We start from the raw sequence: 19,419 nt of genomic DNA, 5'->3' as shown, positions 1-19,419 counted from the left end.
TGCATAGTTCTGCCTTTTTCTTGCCCCCCCCCCCCCCCCCCTCCAAAGAGTTTAATTATCTCTGTACAAAGGGAAAAAAATAAAATAGAAGGTGTTAGAACTGCCTTGTGAATCTATATTTCTTATAAAGCTTGAGAAGGTCAGACTCTTAAACAATTAGAAAAAACCAGTTATCTTTTTTTCTGAATAACAATCTTCTATTTCCGTTCTGTTCTAACCTTTTAAAACAACTAATGACTATATAGAGACCCTTAGTTCTTTTGTGAAAGAAATGCGTAATGACTTATAGAGCAACAGGTAGCATATGAGTAGCATATTTTATCAAATACCAAGTACATTTACACATCACAATTTGAAAATCATCTGTAATGTACGGTAAGTTTAATTAAAATATCTATTCTTTAAAATTATGTTTCCCCGTTTGGCGCCTCTTAACTGGTTCTGTTTCGTATGGTGGCATATCTCTGCCCCTTGTGTGCAAGTTATTTTTCAATCAAATATGTCGACATGCAAGATAAGTATGTTGACATGCAAGATAATTATGTCAACATGCAACTTAATTATGTTGACACGCAAGAAAATTGCAATTATATAAGAATGATACAAAATCTAAAAAAAATCTCAAATATCGCCCTCCTGTGACATCCAAGATGCTAGATGCTACCTTTTTATGTCGACGTGCAACTTATTTATGTTAACATACAAGATAAATATGCTGACATGCAACTTATTTATGTCAACATGCAACTTATTTATATCGACATGCAACTAATTTATGTCAACATGCAACTTACTTATGTTGACATGCGAGATGAATATGTTGACATGCAACTTAGTTATGTTTACATGCGAGATAAATATGTTGCATGTCAACATATTTATCTTGCATGTTAACATAACTAAGTTGCATGTTGACATAAATTGGTTGCATATCGACATAAAAAAGTTGCATGTTTTCATAAATAAGTTGCATGTTGACATCAATAGATAGCGTATCTATCATCTTGGATGTCACTTGTTGGCTATATTTGAGATTTTTTATAACTCTTATTTGATTGCAGTTTTCTTGCATGTCAACATACTTATGTTGCATGTTGACATAACTATCTTCTATGTCAACATATTTATCTTGCATGTCGACATAATTAATAGAAAAATAACTTGCACACCAGGGGCAGAGATATGCCACCATAGTTTCGTTCCGTTCCGCAAAGTACCATTGCCAAAAAATCCGACCAATTTTTCAACGGATCTTAATTCTCATTTATAGAAAGAGGGCACGGCCCTTCATTAAACATACATAATGTACTTGAATCCTTAAGGGCTTAAAGGCCATAATAATCATGCATTTAGTTCCTTCTCAAATTAATATGTAGAAAAGATTATTTGAAAATTTGGGAATTTTACATATTTGACTTATGATTCATAAATCATATTTAAAATTAGATTTCTCTTATCCTTGATATAAATCAAATCAAACAAGATGCCCATAGGTCATATTGCTCACTTGAGCAAAAATAGCCTTAATAAAATCAGTTTTATAGAGTCAATATACAAAATATCTGGACAATGTAGTTGAACATATTCTGTAATTAAAAGTTCATAATTTCCCTCTGGATATTCTTTTTTTTTTTTCATCATTATCATTTATCATTATCATTCATCATTATCATTTATCATTAAGCTCCTTTTGTAACAAGGAGATAGTTATATCACATATTGAGCATTGCAGTTCTCCAGAAGATATTAAACAATTGTTATTAGATATAAACTTTAAATATTCCTATTTAAAAATTGGACCCACCTTACCCCCAGGGATCTTGATTAGAACAAACTAGAATCTACCAAACTTGAGGATTTTTCCAAACAAGTTTCAGCTTTCCTGGTGATATGATGTTTGGGGAGAAGGTTTTTAAAAAATACTGTGGGTGATCAAGACATCCACTGTGCCGCAACTGATCCTGCCCCAATTCCACCAGCGGTGAAACCTGCAGCAGACAAGGCAAAAGGTGCCGCCACCACTGTAAAACCACCAGCCAACAAAGCCCACTCTCATCACCTACGTGTAAATTGCCTACTACAAATTTTGTTTAAAAAAAATTGGAAAAATTCAAATCAAACAAATACACCAAGAACCACGCAGACCAGACTGATAATCTTATGTCCATGCAGTGACCTAAACTAAAAAAAAAAACCCTCCACCATCTCTTTGTACTTCTGACCAAGGTCCTCTTTGTTACAGCCCTGCAAACGAAGTTTGGGGATATATAGGAATCACCTTGTCAGTCCGTCTGTCTGTGCAAAATTTGTGTCCAGTCCACATCGTTCTTATGAAGAGACATTGGGCGTTCCTACTTCACACAAAGATTGCTGATGACCTGAGGGTGCAATAAGGTTAATTTCAAAAAATTACATTTCATCCAGGGAGTCAATTGACGTTTATCACTCCTACAAAACACCTAGATCCCAGAACTCCTCTGATGATTTAATAAATAGACACATCATACCTTGGGATATGATGGGAGCTGTCCTATAGATGTGCAATAAGGTTTTTGATATTTCAATTTCATGCAGGGAGTCAAATAGTAGCAGAAAATTGACGTTTATCTCTCTCTCTCCAAAAAAAAAAAGATCCCAGAACTCCTCTTATGATTTAATGAATAGACACATCAAAGATGTGCAATAAGGTTTTTAAAAATTAAATTAAGCCATGGTAGTTAAATAGTCGCAAAAAAAAATAACATTTATCCCATGGGCAGATGTATGTGTGTGTGTGTGTTGGGGGGGGGGGGGGGGGGGGTCCAGATCCCCCTCCAAAATTCAACTTTCTTTAAATAACAATATGTATAATATTGTCAAAATATGTGTTATAACCCCCTTCCCCCAGCATAACTCAAATAACTGACCCCTCTCCCTCTTGCAAAATTTAATGAGAAATCCGGGGGGGGGGGGGGGGGCAGACCCACTCCCCCACCCAATTTTCCTCTTGATCAGCGCATTTTATTTGACATGAGAAAGTTGAGCGCTATACAGAAAGATATTTCATTTTATTAAAAAAACAGCTTTGAACATAAACATTATAATCATGATAATAATCATTGATTATTATCATAACAATGAAAATACGAATCAATGTATGTACATATACTTCAGTAAAGATTGTCTTGAAATGCAGCAAACATCAACAGGCCAAAATTTGAGAAATACAAAATACATGTAAATGTATTAATTCATATATATTTGGTTAATTTGCTGTATTTGTGTGACATGAACACTTTGAGATTTCTTAGAAAATGCACCAAGGATGAACACATAATTTCCCATATCAACATGAGCCCCTATATTATGATCAGAAGCAACTAATCAAATATGATTAAATTAGAACAATACTATATCAAATTAAAGCAACAAAACAAAATTATTTGTGAACAATTGAAGAGATGAGGTCAAATATAAATATATACAATGTAGAGGAATTCAAATACTGGTAAATTATGTAAACAAATACACTAATTCTTTGTACATGTATTCAACAAGAAAAAAAACCAGTCATAATTAACAGCTGGCAGTAACTTCTTCCTTATGAGTTGTTAGCAATGTGCAACATCTGGATAGGTTTTCCACAGATGGGACACATTCGTAACTTCTTTGCACAAGAGCTGCAGGTAAACAGGTGACCACAGGGCTCAAACACAGTGTCCATTTTACCGTCCAAGCAGATTTTACACTGGTTCTCAGCCCCTAAACCATGTCAAATCAGCCATTAATAGAAATTGAATGACAAAATTGGTTTCTATCCTTTTTATTACAAAATGTATTACAAAATTTTGATTTATATCTTCAATATTGTTTTGCTAAAAATCTACTTGTACTTTAGTAACCAATCAAACATTTTCAAACTAATTATTAATAAGTAATTGGTTAACTTATTGATTACACAATCCCTAGTATAGATAGGTATACACAACTAAACTTCAAACAAACCTTCTGACGATCCTGGTTGTTCGCTGAGTGTGTGGGCTAGGGCACTCCCTGCTGTTCCTGCTGTGGAACCAAGCAATACGTTTGTGAAAAACCCTATCCCAGCAGCCCCTGCAGATTGTAAAGTTGCAACCAACCCCCCGGCTGCCACACTACCACCATTAGCAACGGCTACCCAAGACATCAACTGTGAAGCAAACGATCCTGCCGCAATTCCACCGGCGCCGAAACCTGCCGCAGACAAGGCAAGAGGTGCCGCTACTACTGTAAAACCACCAACCACCAAGCCCACACCTATCACCTTTGTGTAATGCCATAAATTGCCTACAACAAAAATTTTTTAAAAATTGGAAAATTTCATATCAAGCAAATATACCAAGAACTGCATTTTTCTCCACAACCCCCCCCTCCCCCCAGAAAAACTCCAATTCAGGCCCTGGGGCCATAAAACTTAGACGAGCTCACTTTTAATCTAAATCTCACTTTTCCACTATAAGTTCCTTTTGTAAAAGTGAGACTTAGATCAAAAGTAAGCTCGTCTAAGTTTTATGGCCCCAGGGCCTGTTTCCAGCAGAGATCTAAAACAGAATAAACAACAATGCTTATGCACCTACCATTACTCTGTTCCTGGACTTGTTTCATCATCTCCACCATCTTTTCACACTTCTTATCAAGTTCCTCTTTATTATCTGTTAAAATAATAATGGAGTTTTGATATTTTCGTTTAAGCATTTCTTTCACAAAGACCACAATTCAAATATGAATTTTATACCAATAGCGCCAAAAAAAAAAAATTTAATGTATTGGTCTCGGGCCCAAAAAAATAATGAGGCAGGCAGGTATTTTGTTTTTATTGCAAAATTTTCAAAAGGGAAAAGCTTAATTTACTTATTTTAACTTGAAATTGAAAACTGAATCTTTTCACTTTTCAATAAAAATAATAAATGCAGCATTTGATATAATGGGACAGCTAGTGCTTAATAACAAATACCCCCGGTACATTTATTTTTTTTTTGGCCTAAATTTTTTCTTTTTTCCCTTCATTAATGAAGGAAAAGGGACTTTAGTTTTACTTAATACAGTAAAACACGCTTCTAACGAAGTCCCAGGGACGGCCAATTTAACTTCGTTATAAGCGTAATTCGTTATATCCGTCAAGTTTACAACATGAAATAGAGACTTGGGGAATGAAATCCACTTCGCTGTAAGCGTCAATTCATTATAAGCATGTTCGCTATAACCGTGTTTTACTGTATACTTAATATAAATATTCCTATGAAGTTGTAACTGAAAGATTTATTCTCTTTTTAGCAAAAACATTTTGAATTAATTTTTCTTCAAAATATAATACTTGATAACAAGAAGAATCAAATCTAGATTTTTAAGTTGGATCTAATGGACAGCAGATGTTGGCCACTCAGTCTCTTTAAAAATCAGTCTCATGACACATGTAATATTACAAACACAAATTAAGTAATAAAGTTATCAAATAACAGAACAACCATTTCCCATCAATATGATTCTTGTCGGATCAGGGCTGTGTTTTTACAAAAGAACTTACGACAAAGTCATAAATATTTTTCGGTCTTATGGAATGATATATATAGAACAAAACTTAGACAGAACTTTGTTTGCACAAGTACTCTGATGTCCATAATAATATTCTACAGCCATGAGAATAAAACATTGATTAGTTTGCGATTAATAAGCATTCATTAATTTGGCAGTATGTCGTAAGTTCTTTTGTAAAAATGCAGCCCAGACTACCATTGAGGCAACTAAGTGAGACCCAAACTTACCAGACTGACTAACTATAAAGGCCTCCTGCAGCTTGCCTCCAGTATCATATAGGACCTGATCATCTAGATCAGCTTCCTTTCCGTTACGCCCTGACTTGTCCTGCACCTCTTCCAAGGGGATTGGGGGCCTGTGTTTATTTTCCTCCACATCGAATACCAGAACCCACACTAAAGTAAAGATTCATGTATGACCCTTCATGTTAACAAACTTTTATCTAAACTTGAAAGCCCAATCACAACCGATACTTTATGCCAAGATTAATTGAAATTGGCACAGTGGTTCTTGAGAAGTCAAAAATGTAAAATGTTTACAGACAGACCATTGGACAAATGCCTGACAAAAGTGATCAGAATAGCTCACTTGAGCTTTCAGCTCAGGTAAGCTAAAGAGAAGATCAAAAACGCTCACTTGAGCTTTCAGTTGAGCTAAAAACAGCTAGTGTTTGAGACCTCAGACTCTCTTACAGATAAACATGCATTGGTAATTGAGACACCATTGTTTGAGATACATGCATCAACTGCATGAGTACAGCATAGTGAAGCAACTGGAGGAACTTTTATTTCTATTCAAAGACCAATTTGACCTATTAAAAAGAAAAATACATAAACACAGCAATACTGTATATAGGGAAATATTTGCCCCCGTAATATTTCATTCCTCTTGCCCTTGTTATCAACAGGCAAATTTAAGACTTCGCAAATTCAAAACATTTGAATAACAAGAGGCCCAGGGGCCACATCGCCCACCTGAGCAACAATAGCCTTAAACTATGATCAAATTAGCATTACAGTATCAAAATCTCTTGACAACGAAGTACAGTAGATCTTGCTCAAATATTTTTTTAAAATCTGCCTATTTTTATCCACATATGTTTATGGTAAATACCAAGCCCCTATTGTTGTTGTACCTCTAAGAAGATTTTTTTCTATTCCTATATAACCCCCCCCCCCCCCCCCCCCACTTTGTGGCCCCACTTTTCTCTAGGGAATCATGGTTTAATCATCAAAATTTAATCTGCAAAAACACGTTCTTTCACAAAAGTTATTGCTTTTTGGACTTAAGGTTCCTCGACACACAAAAATTTTATTTTATGGATCGATAGAGAATCTTTTTTGAAACATGATTCCACAAAACAGAGACAAATCGGCTTTCAGTTATTTTATACGAATTTTTGTGTATTTTTTCAGTGAAATAGGAAAAACTGTTTTGCAGACAAACAGAATATATTAGAGCTTAAAACTTGTTGTCAATTAATGTGTAATATAAATATAAATAAATTCATGCCAAAGATCGTTTTGTCAAGTGTTTAATTTTTTAATTAAAAATTTTTCTCTGAAAATCAAAATTTTAATTCTTTAATATCTTTTTAATGTATGGATAAAATTTCTAAAATAACATATAGTCACATAAACTATTTACTAAACAATGATATTTTACAACGAAATTGAAATGAAAATGCGAAATTTTGAAAAAATTGCTATTTATCAAATTTGAACCGATCCCGATTGAAAAAAAAACTGATCCCGATCAGAATTATTTTAAAATTGAAATTTTACAAATAAACTGCAGTTTTTTGCTAAGTAATTGATATAAATTATAAAGTTAGTAAATGACGAAACCATTTTACAGCTAAACAACTTGAAATTTTTGCAAAATTCTTATTCATTCTAACTTTATGTGATTTCGTTCGGGATCAGTTTAATTACAATCGGGATCGGTTCGATTTTAAAAATTTCCATTTTTTCTTTAATTTCACTTTTTGGTTTCAATTTCTTGTTGAAATATGATTGTACAGCAATTGTTAAATGCGAGTAACAGTTTACCTGCAGTTTTTATCCATAGATTTAAAAGATATCTACAATCCTTTTTTTTTTATTTTCATAAATATTTTTTTACAAAAATATTTCAAAGTTTATCTGGCCGTTTTTGATATGTATTTATAGATAATTGTATTGTGCATTAATTGATAACAAATTTTTAGCTCTAATATATCTTGTTCGCGGCTAAAACGATGTTTCCGGTTTCTATCAAAAAATACACAAAAATTCATATAAAATAATCAGAGGCCGATATAGATGTCAGTTTTGTATAATCATTTCTCAAAAACGATTCTTCATCGATCCATCAAATAATGCATTGGTGTGTCGAGCCACCTTAAAACTTTCCTAGAATATTTTTAAATTTTCTCTATATATTCCAATGTAAAAATTCATCCCCCATTGTGGCCCCACGCTACCCCTGGGGACCATGATTTGAACAAACTTGAATCTACACTACCTGACGATGCCTCCACACAAGTTTTAGCTTTTCTAGCCAGATGGTTTTTGAGAAGAAGATTTTTAAAGATTTTCTCTATATATTCGTATGCAAAAATCCATCTCCCATTGTGGCCCCACTATACCCCTGAAGACCATGATTTGAACAAATTTGAGTCTATACTATCTGAGGATGCTTCCACTCCAATTTGAGCTTTTCTGGTCTAATAGTTTTTGAGAGAAGATTTTTAAAGATTTTCTCTTTATATTTTTATGCAAAAATTCATCCCCGATTGCGGCCCTACCCTACTCCGGGGAAAATAATTTGAACAAACTTGAATCTACACTACCTGTGGATGCTTACAAGTTACATCTTTTCTGGCCTAATAGTTTTTGGGAAGAAGATTTTTGAAAAATAGCAACAAACTTTCAATAATTCTATATTATCTCCTCTTGAAAGAGGATGTGACCCTTCATTTGAGCAAACTTGAATCCCCTTCCCCTAGTGATGCTTTTTTGAAATCTGCCCAGTGGTTCTTGAGAAGATGAAAATGTGAAAAGTTTTCAACAACGACAATGCCAACACCAACGACAATGCCAACGCCGACAGACAACGGACAAATTTTGATCAGAAAAGCTCACTTGAGCTTTCTGCTCAGGTGAGCTAAAAAACTTTGTTACTTTGAAATAGAATCTTTTTCTTGAACCATTTGAACAAGAGCTTGAACTTTAGGCAATATGTGACAAACTCTGATTTAACTGTCCAGTCATTGGCTAATAGATATGAACGCAATAACACTTGTCCAACTTTATCCAAGGATGTATATTTCGCTGAAACAGCGTCAATTTCACACAGCAAAGCAGCTAGATATTTCCACTTTTGACAGTCTATGAATATTAATGAGCTTCTCTTAGCAAATTACCAGGGGTTGAAGAAAGGAGATCAATATCTGAAAGCTTGTTTTGATGAGCAAACTAGATAGTAATATCCACTGAAAGTCCAAGCTCTTGTTAAAACGGTTCTAATTAAAATGTGTATGGGCAGATTTCATGACTGGTCAAAACTGTTTGCAAGAGTAGAAAGGCAAAATTACCACATGGTGAAAAAAACCTTGTTTACAACAGGGCAAAAATAACCCTTATTATCCTGTTTATTATTATATGATTGGTTAATTCCTAGCTCTCTGGTTAGCTGATATTCAACAATCTAGAAAAAATATAATGTAACATTCACCTGCATGTGACCTAGGAGGTCAATATAACATTTGATTTTCTCTACATTGGACTAAAAATAGATCGTCCAATTAAAAATCGTGTTTATCAATTTGTTCAGCAATGGCTACAAACTAAAATCATTACTTGATAACACTCAATTTGATATATCTGTATGATGTCAATTCATCGCTATATTATAATAAAACAGAATATTGCGGCTTTTTCTATCAATATGATGATTTAGCTACCCTCGAATTACAATATTCACCTTTGGCTTAGTGAAATTGTACTTCTTGTGTAGCTAAATCATCGTATTGAACTCAAAAACAGCAATAATGATATACATGTATATGTACGGTACATACCTGTTTTCTTTACAGGTGTTTGTGCCTGTCTCATTTCTTTCTTTTCTTCACATTCATTTTGGGATGATTCCTCTACAAAATCTGTTGAAATAAACATTCAATCAATATTAAAGTAATAATAATGAAAGCTAGACTCTTTCTCTGTCATGCAGTGTATGTGTTTTAAATTATTAACAATTTAGGCTTATTGTCAAAGGAAGTTCAATAATACCTTTTTTATCAAGTTCATAACATTTAGGAAATGAAGTCAATGTCTACCCAAGTTATACGAGTATAACCTGGTTTGGGGCAATTTATGCTTTATAATCCGCAAAGCGGATTATTAAAGAATAACTGACCAGAAGAACATGAAGAACATGCATTCAAATTTTTAAAATTTATCGAGTAGTTTGAATGGCATTCTTATGTTGATGTATTTAAAAGGAAAATAGACAGATCAGTTTTTAGTAGTTTAAAAAAAGTTCACACAATCTTGCTTTAGAAAAAAGTAGACACTTATCATTTCCAGACTTTGTATCTATTGTAACATTTGAGCAAATTAAGATTAATTTCATTTTTTATTCAGCTGTTCTAAATATACTTACTAGTATTCCTTTGAGGGCATTTTTCGAAAGAAATTTATATACATGTTTTCATACTAGAAATACTTTCTCAAAAATGTCAAATATCCTTTAGGCTAAGTTCTGTCTTAATAGTGTTGAAAATAACTCTCTCATTTATCAATAAATGTACATCATAAAGAAACAATGCATTAGCCTAATTGTCAGAACTTTTTTCCTCTCATGTGAATGTGGAATACAATAACGTATCTTTCACACTGATGTGTAATAAAAACAAAACCTCTGTTTATGCATATATTCATTTGGGCCTTTGCCAATTATTGTAATTGTGTTTAATTTGGGCCAATAACATATTTGTATTACAGTCAACACATATTAAATTAAAAACTATATATTATACCATAATTATCTCATTTCTTTTTTATTTCTTTTAGGGTTAAGGGGGGGGGGGGGGAGTGAGCTGGATGTTAGGGTGGGGTTGTTGATAAATTATACAGTACTGATAATGTATTAATTTTATTCATTCTCCTCTATTTAATTCTTTTCTGTTGGCATCTTTAACATGATTAAAGCAAACCAAAAACTTGCCTGTTCCTTTCGCTATCTCGCCGTCTTCATCGCTGGCCTGGTCAAAACAAACATCATTCTCCTGACGATCGGATTTACCTCCATCATCCCCTGACATGTCCTGTGTTTTTCCTAGAAAACATGAGGGTACATTATATACATATACATGTGTCAAAAATTAAGTACCGTTACATTCAAAATGAAACTTTCTATTCTGATATCTATTTTTTGGTCAAATTTCTTGTACGGTACAGCCAGTACAGTGAATTTGAGTTGTCCCCAATTCCAGGTCAGATTGATCCATTGATATTTTGCAAAGTTGTCTAATTTATATATCTAATTTCAACAATACGGCATTTAGTCCGAAATATCTGACGTTTTCCTTTTTTTTTTAACGATATTTTCCTGGCAAGTAAATTTCAAAATCGTTATAAAAGCCAGGAAAACGTCAGATATTTCGGACTATACGGCATTAAACGTATACAAGTAACCCAGAATTGGAGACGACCTGGAATTGGTGACTTCACTGTAAATATCAAATGCAATAATTTTTTTTTGTGAAGTAAATTTATTAAAATTAGGGATATGAATCTATCAATTTTAAATGGGCTATAATTCATATAATTATAACATGTTAATTGGGTAGTTTTTCCCCCATGCAGGCTGTTGTACAGTACGCTGTTAAATGCATTACGGTCTTCATGCATACAGTAGTTTTAGAAATAAAATTTAAAATTTGACAGTAAAATTAAATAAGCTTGTTTAGACTAACACAAACTGTACAAGCTAATTATGTTAAAGCTGTAACTGCAAAACTGTAGCTCCACGGGAAATTCAGGTTGACTATTTCTCAGCTCAACTCAAATTCCTCTTGGAACTAAAGTTCTGCAGCTACAGCTTGTGGTAATCTTAAACACGTTGTAAAACTCAAAAACAGTGATAAAAGCTTCTAAAAAGTTTTACTTTCTCTAATTGTCGTTTACACTTGTGCAGCTGTTGTGTTAAAGACCTAACTGTTTTCGATGTTAGTAAAACAAACCTCAAAACACAACGTAGTAGCTCACTTGTTGAAATAAGTCTAACTGATTTCGTCAGCTGTTAAAAAGCATGTTAAAAGCACGCATTCCAATTCTACTTTCACTTTCGTGTTGTTTTCAGAGAAACGCAGACCGAAAGTAATGGACTTAGTTTCGCATTTTGCAAAATGGATTATGTATTCTAGCCTTGGCTGTTCGGTAAATAAAGGGAATAAATTTTAATAAAGTAAATATCATGTCTATTTCATAATACATGGCTTTTCATATATTAAAACCAAACCATTAGTTCGAAACTAATTATACTTGGAAAAATGTAAAACTGATATCACAGTCATGTTTATAAATATTGTCAGATGGTAAATAACATAAATTGATGTAAGATATCGTGTCTTTAATATCAATGTCATCGACCTAAGGAAGAAGTAAGTTCTTGTACATGTTAAATATTATGTAGTTTGTTGATTATTTGCCTCATGGGTTACTATATATACAGCTTTCAAACCCCCGACACCCCCCCCCCCCCCTTCCCTTGAAACCTCCGTTTTTAGATCACCTGGGCTGAAAGCTAAAGTGAGCTTTTCTGATCAAATTTATCTGTTGTCCGTCTGCTTGTCCAAAAACTTTTCATATTTTCTGATTTTTCAACATCTTTTCCTGAACCACTGAGCCAATTTCAACCAAGCTTGGCACAAAAACCCCTAGGTAAAGGGGATTCAAAGTTGTGAAATTTAAGGATCACACCCTTTTTCAAGGGGAGATAATAGGGAATTATTGGAAAATTTTGAGAATTGAAAAAAAAATCTTCTTCTTGGGAACTAATCAGCCAGCAAAGCTGAAACTTATGTTGAAGCATTCTCATGCAGCTATAGTGTAGATTTAAAGTTGTGAAAATCAAGACCCCTGGGGGTAGGATGGGGCCACAATTTTTTACAAAGGGATATTGAGTAAATCTTTAAAAATCTTCTAAGAACCTAATCAGCTGGGAAAGCTGAAACTTATGTGGACGCATCCTCAGTTAGGGTAAATACAAGTGTGTTCAAATCATGATCCTTGGGGGTAGGATGGGGTCACAAAGGGGGTGGGGGGGGGACAAGTTTTTACATAAGAATATATAGAGAAAAATCTTTAAAATAACAACAACATATGCTTTGAAAATTTGTTAAAATCAAAATCTTGAGGATTAGTGTGGGGCCACATTGGGGATCCAATTGTACAAAGGAAAATATTTTAATTATTCACAAAAACTGAAATTTCATCATAATTATATGGTTTTACTTATGTGCAAGCCTTTTGACATATTGACGATTCTTAAAAATTGTTTAGACTCTGGCCCCTGGCCGATTCTTGTGCCTCACAAGAGGTTCAGAGTTTGATGTAGGTTAACTCTTTAGGATCAATTTCAGAACTGCAATGCTCAACATGTGATTTGACTATAAAATCATCCTGTCAGAAAAGGGATTTGAATATAAACTTAAGAATGTCCAGGGGGGAAAATGGATTTTTATTTTTTCAGGATCTACATGCAATATACCACATTATCCAGATATTTTGTATTATGACTCCATAAAGCTGATTTTATCATGCCAACTGTTGCTCAGGTGAGCGATGTGGCCCATGGGCCTCTTGCTTTCTATGCTTTTAGTGTGGGTGCTCGTAGTTTTTCTGGAAGAAGATGTGCTGAGTCATCCGATACGTCTGGAAGAGGTACAGGACTCGTCTGGTCATAATGGAGTTGAAGCTGATCTCCAAGTAGGAAATAGGTGTAAGGCCAGATATTATGTTGGAGACCAATTGCATGCGGCTCTAATTTACAAACGATCAGGTCAGTTTTAAACTCGTTTTTGAAATTCTTGTTTATAATTTCCCGTCTGATTGAGAATGAAATTTCATTCCCTTGCACCAAAGATACAACAGTACTTTGAAATTATCATAGTCCATGGGGGGGGGGGGGGATCAATTTTCATGTTTATTATTGTTTGTGGGTCACCCTTATCCAGGAAGTTGCAACCCAACTTCCATTTTTTTTTTCATTTACCGGGAATCTAACTAGTGACACCTAGACAAGTCGCTCACAAACCAGTAAAATATTGCTATTCAGTTTTCTTCTTCTGAATCACTTTTCTTAATGTTTAGGCAAGTTTTTTTTTAATAAACCATATTACAGCTACAAAGTGAATAAAAAAAAGGGTTAATAAATTAATAAATCCTTATTTGTTAATAAAAAATTCATATATGAATGCTTAACATTGATTTATTTTCATTCATATCAGAGAATCTTGAGGAGCTGAAAAAGGAATATGAGAAAGTAATGGAGATGATAAAACAGAAACCTAAAGAAAAGAGTAAGTGCATGAGCATTGAGTAGTATGGGCAATGTCTTTTAGCAAAATTTTCATTGTCACTGGTGTTTGAATATTCTACAATGAAGATGTGGTTGGTTCTGGATATTTAATTTAATTTTTTCTTGTTGTAGGTAAATTTTGGCGTTACTCTAGGGTGATAGGTGGCGGTGTGTTGGTTGGTGGTTTGGCAGTGGCAGCAGCACCACTCGCCTTGTCTGCGGCAGGTTTCTCCACTGGTGGCATTGTGGCAGGTTCCCTTGCTGCGCGGTTGATGTCTATGGCCGCCATTGCTAATGGCGGTGGTGTGGCGGCAGCAAGTGCTGGGGGATGGATTGCGGCTTTGCAATCTGCAGGGGCTGCTGGGATATCAGCATCTACAAATTTTCTGATTGGCTCAACGGCTGGCACGTTAGGTGGTTTTTTTGCCTCTCGGTTTGGTAAAAGGAATACTTCTAAGCAAGGTTTGTAAGAATTTTAATTTTTCCTTTTTTCTGACTCCTTTTGATGCATTGGCCATATATCCATAACACTCTTTCCTGGGCAACTCTTAATAGATTATTTAAGATGAATCAAAAACAGCTATTTTTTGTTTTTGAATTAATTTAATTACAGGTCTAAACAAATAAAACAAATAGGAAATTTTATATCAATGGGTTTGTAATAAATTATAATTTTTATAGAAATTAAAAAAAAAATTGAATTGCGTACCTTTAAAAAAATGCAGGTGCTAAGGGCACATGAAAATTTAAACTGAATGCTGTGCAAATACAACACTACAGGTAATTAGAATAATTTTACCACAGATTACTTAATTTTAAAATATGATAATTGTTAATCAATCTCTCATTTAAGTCTTTCACTCTCTTGTTCCATTCAGTCGTGTGTCCAGAAAAATGGAGACATCATTCTTTAGTCAAAATGGACATGATGTGATTTTATATTAGTAGTTCTAATTTCATATTGATTAGAAAAAATTATCTCTGACTCATACTTGAAAGAGATTAATGTAGTACATTTATGTTGTATTGAAAAGCTCAATATAGGTGAATTCTTTTTTTTTCCTATTCAGGAAAGTTCCCAGACAAATCGGAGGGGTTACCGACTGGAAATAGAAATGATCCAAGAGACAACGAGACCTCAAGTGATCCGTCTTTGGAGGAATCCAGGAAAACCACTGATTTATTTGTGGACATAAAACAATCTAATAGTCCTCCAACGTCCAAGACAGAGAGTTGCTCTTCCCTGGACTCTACAGATCAAAATCAAGATGAAGAGTACTTGAGTGCTGACTTCCAAAACATTAGCTTGAATGCAGGTAATTTTACTTTGTTCTGACTTCTGAGTACCTTGCCTGTTTTAAGTAACTTCAGAGAGTGAAGTGTTAATATTCAAAACATTAGCTTGAATGCAGGTAATTTCTACTTAATATTTGTACTGAGCTACTTGCCTGTTTTAAGTGATTTAAGGATTGAAGTGTTGATGTTCAAAACATCAGCTTGAATGCAGGTAATTGTACTCAACCAATGAGATTTTCAGTTTTTAAATGCTATTGATTGATTGGATGATTTAAATCTTAGATAACTAATCAAAAACGTGGATTATTTGAAATCAGCTTTCAAATAACTTTCACTTTCTGCTTTTTTAACATTGAATATGTCAATTAGTCTATCACTTTAATCAATCTTCCAGATGAAGCTGAGCAATTATATCGTCAGAACCAGCAACTTCAGGAAGAGAAGCAGTGTAAGATCTGCTTGGACAGTGAGATGGACACTTTGTTTGAGCCATGTGGTCACCTGTGTACCTGTAGATCCTGTGCAAGCATGTTACGAGTGTGTCCCATCTGTAGAAAACACATCAAAAAGCTACACCGAGTTTACAGGTCCTAGGTACTCTGCAGTTCTGCACATTTGGCATCGTGCTTGATTGATGTTATATATATATATATATATATATATATATATATATATATATATATATATATATATATATATATATATATATATAGAATCATTTTAACAAGACCTTGGACTTTCAGCAAGACGTATCTATCTATTTCTTGCGTCAAAACAAGTTAAAATGACGATGGTTTCAAGTGAAATATACACCGTTGTGTAGTCATAGCTCAAAAGCCGGACAAATCTTGTTGATTTCAAAGAGCAATGGCTGAGTGCCCTACAATTAAATAGACAGGCCTACGTCACGTTGCTGTTTGACACCAACTACCCAAAGTCCAAGCTCTTGTTAAAATGGTTCTATATATATTGTTAATTTATTTTAAATGTTGAAAATCCTACTATCAGTTTAACAGTTGGGTTTTTATGTTTGTTCTCTACATACAGTATGTGTACCATGCATTCCTTTTAATAACTTGCCTTAAATTAAGGCAGTTGGAAGGACTCATTCCCATAGCAAAAATGGGCATCATTTTTTTGAGAGCAGGAAAGCTTACATGCTCCAAATTGTCGTTACATTAAAAAATATTATAAAAATCAATTGCTAAAAATCCTCAAAAGATCCTGTCCATCTTCACTAGCCAAGGGGTTTACGATCAGTTTAACAGTTGGGTTTTTATGTTTGTTCTTGTCATACAGTACATGTACAATGCATTCCTTTAATTTGCCTTAAATTAAGGCAGTTGGAAGGACTCATTCCCATAGCAAAATGGGCATCATTTTTTTGAGAGCAGGAAAGCTTACATGCTCCAAATTGTCATTACAGTAAAAAATATTATAAAAATCAATTGCCAAAAATCCTCAAAAGATCAAGGGGTTTACGATCGGCTCCTCTCCTCTAGAGGAGCGGATCGTAAACACCTTGGCTAGCGACGATTGGTACATGTATCACCTCCTGCAGTTGGCCGCTTGGAAATTTCCTTATATTCATGACATATATATATATATTTTTTGTATATAGAAGTTCCTTTCAATGCCATGGAACTAATTACTCTTGAATTTCTAGCTTTCATTTTTTTGTTTCAGATTTTTCATGTTTTTATTTGTTTTGCCAGTATGTTTTATAATGGCTTATGTATATGTACATGTTATTTGCAATAATCATATTCATTTGTATATAGAATTGCCATCAAAGATTTATTTATTATTTTGTTATGCAATTGCAAGAGGAAAAAAGGGATTTGAGGGTTGTTATTTGCATAATAAACATATGCAAAAGGGATTTGAAGGTTGTTATTTTATATTAAACAAATGCAAACAAGGGCTTTATATTCATATTAATTCTGTTACCTTGAACAAAAAAATGAGTACCAATAAGAATGAAAATATTTAAAAAAAAAAAAATTATGTTGGTAAAATGGCGAGTATTTGAACACGATATGAAAGCTTTTTTTTTTTAAAGAGAGGGCGCCTTCGATTAAAAGGCAAAAAGTTAAAAAGTAGTTGCTTTCTCGATCAAGTTATATGTATCGTGTTTTTTAAAAGCTTATTAAATTGAAAGGGTGAACATTTTCCGCTTTTCTCCATACATATGCCTCTCTCTCTCTCTCTCTCTCTCTCTCTCTACTTTTCCTCATTTTGATCACGTCTGGATTATGATCGTGTTTATTAAGTCTAACCAAAACAGAATAAAGCCCCCCCCCCCCCCAAAAAAAAAAAAAAAAAAATTCTTGAAACTTTTAAGGAGGTATGGGACACTTCTCTATATTGTGACGTACTTCCGATCGAAATAAACAATAAAATCAAGTATAATTTTTATCTAAATTGTTACCCAACATCGTAACGCAATGGGTAAGAGCGTTAACTACAAATCTTTAAGTCATGAGTTCGAATCCCTCTGGGACTTTAATAATATTTCACCTTAACAAACATTTTTAAAACTTTTTTTGGGTCAAATACGGGTTTTGTAAAACTTGAAAATTCTAAACCGCTGAAAGTATTTTGATTATAATATACCTTTATTCACCTTAATATATATCGACAGGTGTCCCATACTACCTTAAAACATAAAGGAACAGGTTAAGATATACAATCGTGCACTCTTGCGTGGATATAACATCTAAGGGAGAGGGATTCGGAATCCCCTGGAAAATTCAAACAGTAAAATTACCCCCCCCCCCCAAAAAAAAACCAAAAAACCTTGCGCCCCCCCCCCCCGACGAATATTTACAAAGCGCGTATGATATTTTGTGAAAATTGAATTTTCAGCAGGTTATAATAGAGAAGATTGCATTAGCGCATTTATAAATTTAGTTCGATTCTCTTTGACATTTTGGGGAATTCTAGGTTTAAAGGAAGCTACTTTTTACAAAAACATTAAGGTACACAACCAAATGCAAAAAAAAAAAAAACTAAAAAAAAAAAAAAAAAAAAAATTTTTTTTTTTTTTTTTAAATCTTTAACATGACCCACTATAGATATAGTACCGGTATACATTCGTAGGATTTTACTATTTCATTGTTTTTTAAAAAATCTCTTCGTATGTACACATCTGTCAATTAAATATTCATATGATTTTTAAAATTTAATTTCCTGATCGAGAAGTGACCACCTTAAATATGTGAAACCAGCCCACTTTATACAGTCAAATGTGGCAGATTTAAAGGGGGCACAGCTGCCCCATCCCCCCTAAAAATGTCAAAAATCATACTCCTTTTGAAAAAGAAATCAAATAACTCGTATGTCTTATAATTATTAAAATTTGGCAACTCATATGAGATTTTTTTTCTATATTGGACTGATTTCAACGTCTGAACGGTTTAGTATATATGAAGAAAATTCGTGGGTCCAATGGTATAAGAATACCAATTTAAGTCACGCTTCCCATGGGTCCAAACGTGACCAATCAGCCACTTTTGAGTACTTTGTTATACATATGTACTAGCTAGTGTTTTAACGACTCTTCATAAGAAAAAAAAGGGGAATGTTTCTAATTTATTTCTGTAGGACATATGAAATTACTGCAGGTCTTAAACCTAAGAACCTTTAAAAATCTGTAATTTTCTTACTTTTTAAGTATATAATCTTGAGAAAAAATATCACAAAGTTATAATTTAGAAGACTTTTCTTTTACCATACAAAATCTCCAGAATGCAGGAGCTTCCCCCCTTCCCAACAAACTTTTCCCTGGATCCATTCAAGAGGCTTCAAGGCGGATCCCATGCAGAGCCTCTGCCTACAACTGGCGCCCAATCTAACTTCAATTCCTGGATCCGCCTCTGCTTTATTCTACTGACTAATCTACATGAAACTAGCTACATGTGTACTATTGTGTAGGTACATACGATTTAACAAAGGATGGTATGTGCCTAAACATTTTTCTTTTTTATCTACAAAATAAAT

The 19,419-nt window shown here is 33.8% G+C and overlaps 2 protein-coding genes across 5 annotated transcripts; one reads left to right on the top strand and one right to left on the bottom strand.

Moving 5' to 3' along the window:
- Positions 1 to 3,030: 3,030 nt before the first annotated feature.
- LOC117687308 (uncharacterized) lies at positions 3,031 to 11,935 on the bottom strand. 2 transcript variants are annotated; one of them, XM_066068023.1, is made up of 7 exons: positions 11,808 to 11,935; positions 10,765 to 10,875; positions 9,617 to 9,697; positions 5,781 to 5,948; positions 4,596 to 4,670; positions 3,985 to 4,305; positions 3,031 to 3,741 (listed from the first exon to the last, which is right to left on the bottom strand). In XM_066068023.1, exons 2-7 carry the CDS (start codon positions 10,859 to 10,861, stop codon positions 3,581 to 3,583), a joined length of 903 nt encoding a protein of 300 aa, XP_065924095.1. In that variant the 5' UTR covers positions 10,862 to 10,875; positions 11,808 to 11,935; the 3' UTR covers positions 3,031 to 3,580. The 2 variants fall into 2 exon arrangements, with proteins under 2 accessions (XP_065924095.1, XP_065924084.1); XM_066068012.1 differs by having other exon boundaries at positions 11,783 to 11,928.
- A 122-nt stretch (positions 11,936 to 12,057) lies between these two features.
- On the top strand, positions 12,058 to 17,355 carry LOC117687307 (uncharacterized). 3 transcript variants are annotated; one of them, XM_034463599.2, is made up of 6 exons: positions 12,058 to 12,202; positions 13,423 to 13,602; positions 14,051 to 14,122; positions 14,254 to 14,583; positions 15,192 to 15,437; positions 15,812 to 17,354. In XM_034463599.2, coding segments are annotated over exons 1-6 (1,029 nt in total). In that variant the 5' UTR covers positions 12,058 to 12,201; the 3' UTR covers positions 16,012 to 17,354. The 3 variants fall into 3 exon arrangements, 2 of the variants coding, with proteins under 2 accessions (XP_034319490.2, XP_065924076.1); XR_010708241.1 differs by lacking the exon at positions 12,058 to 12,202 and having other exon boundaries at positions 12,889 to 13,602; positions 15,192 to 15,533; positions 15,812 to 15,948; XM_066068004.1 differs by lacking the exon at positions 12,058 to 12,202 and having other exon boundaries at positions 12,893 to 13,602; positions 15,812 to 17,355.
- Positions 17,356 to 19,419: the final 2,064 nt, after the last annotated feature.

The sequence above is a fragment of the Magallana gigas genome, chromosome 1 (genome assembly GCF_963853765.1).
Source record: "Magallana gigas chromosome 1, xbMagGiga1.1, whole genome shotgun sequence".
NCBI classification, from domain to species: domain Eukaryota; kingdom Metazoa; phylum Mollusca; class Bivalvia; order Ostreida; family Ostreidae; genus Magallana; species Magallana gigas.
Note: the sequence above shows the minus strand (reverse complement) of the source record. Positions and strands in the feature narration are given on the sequence as shown.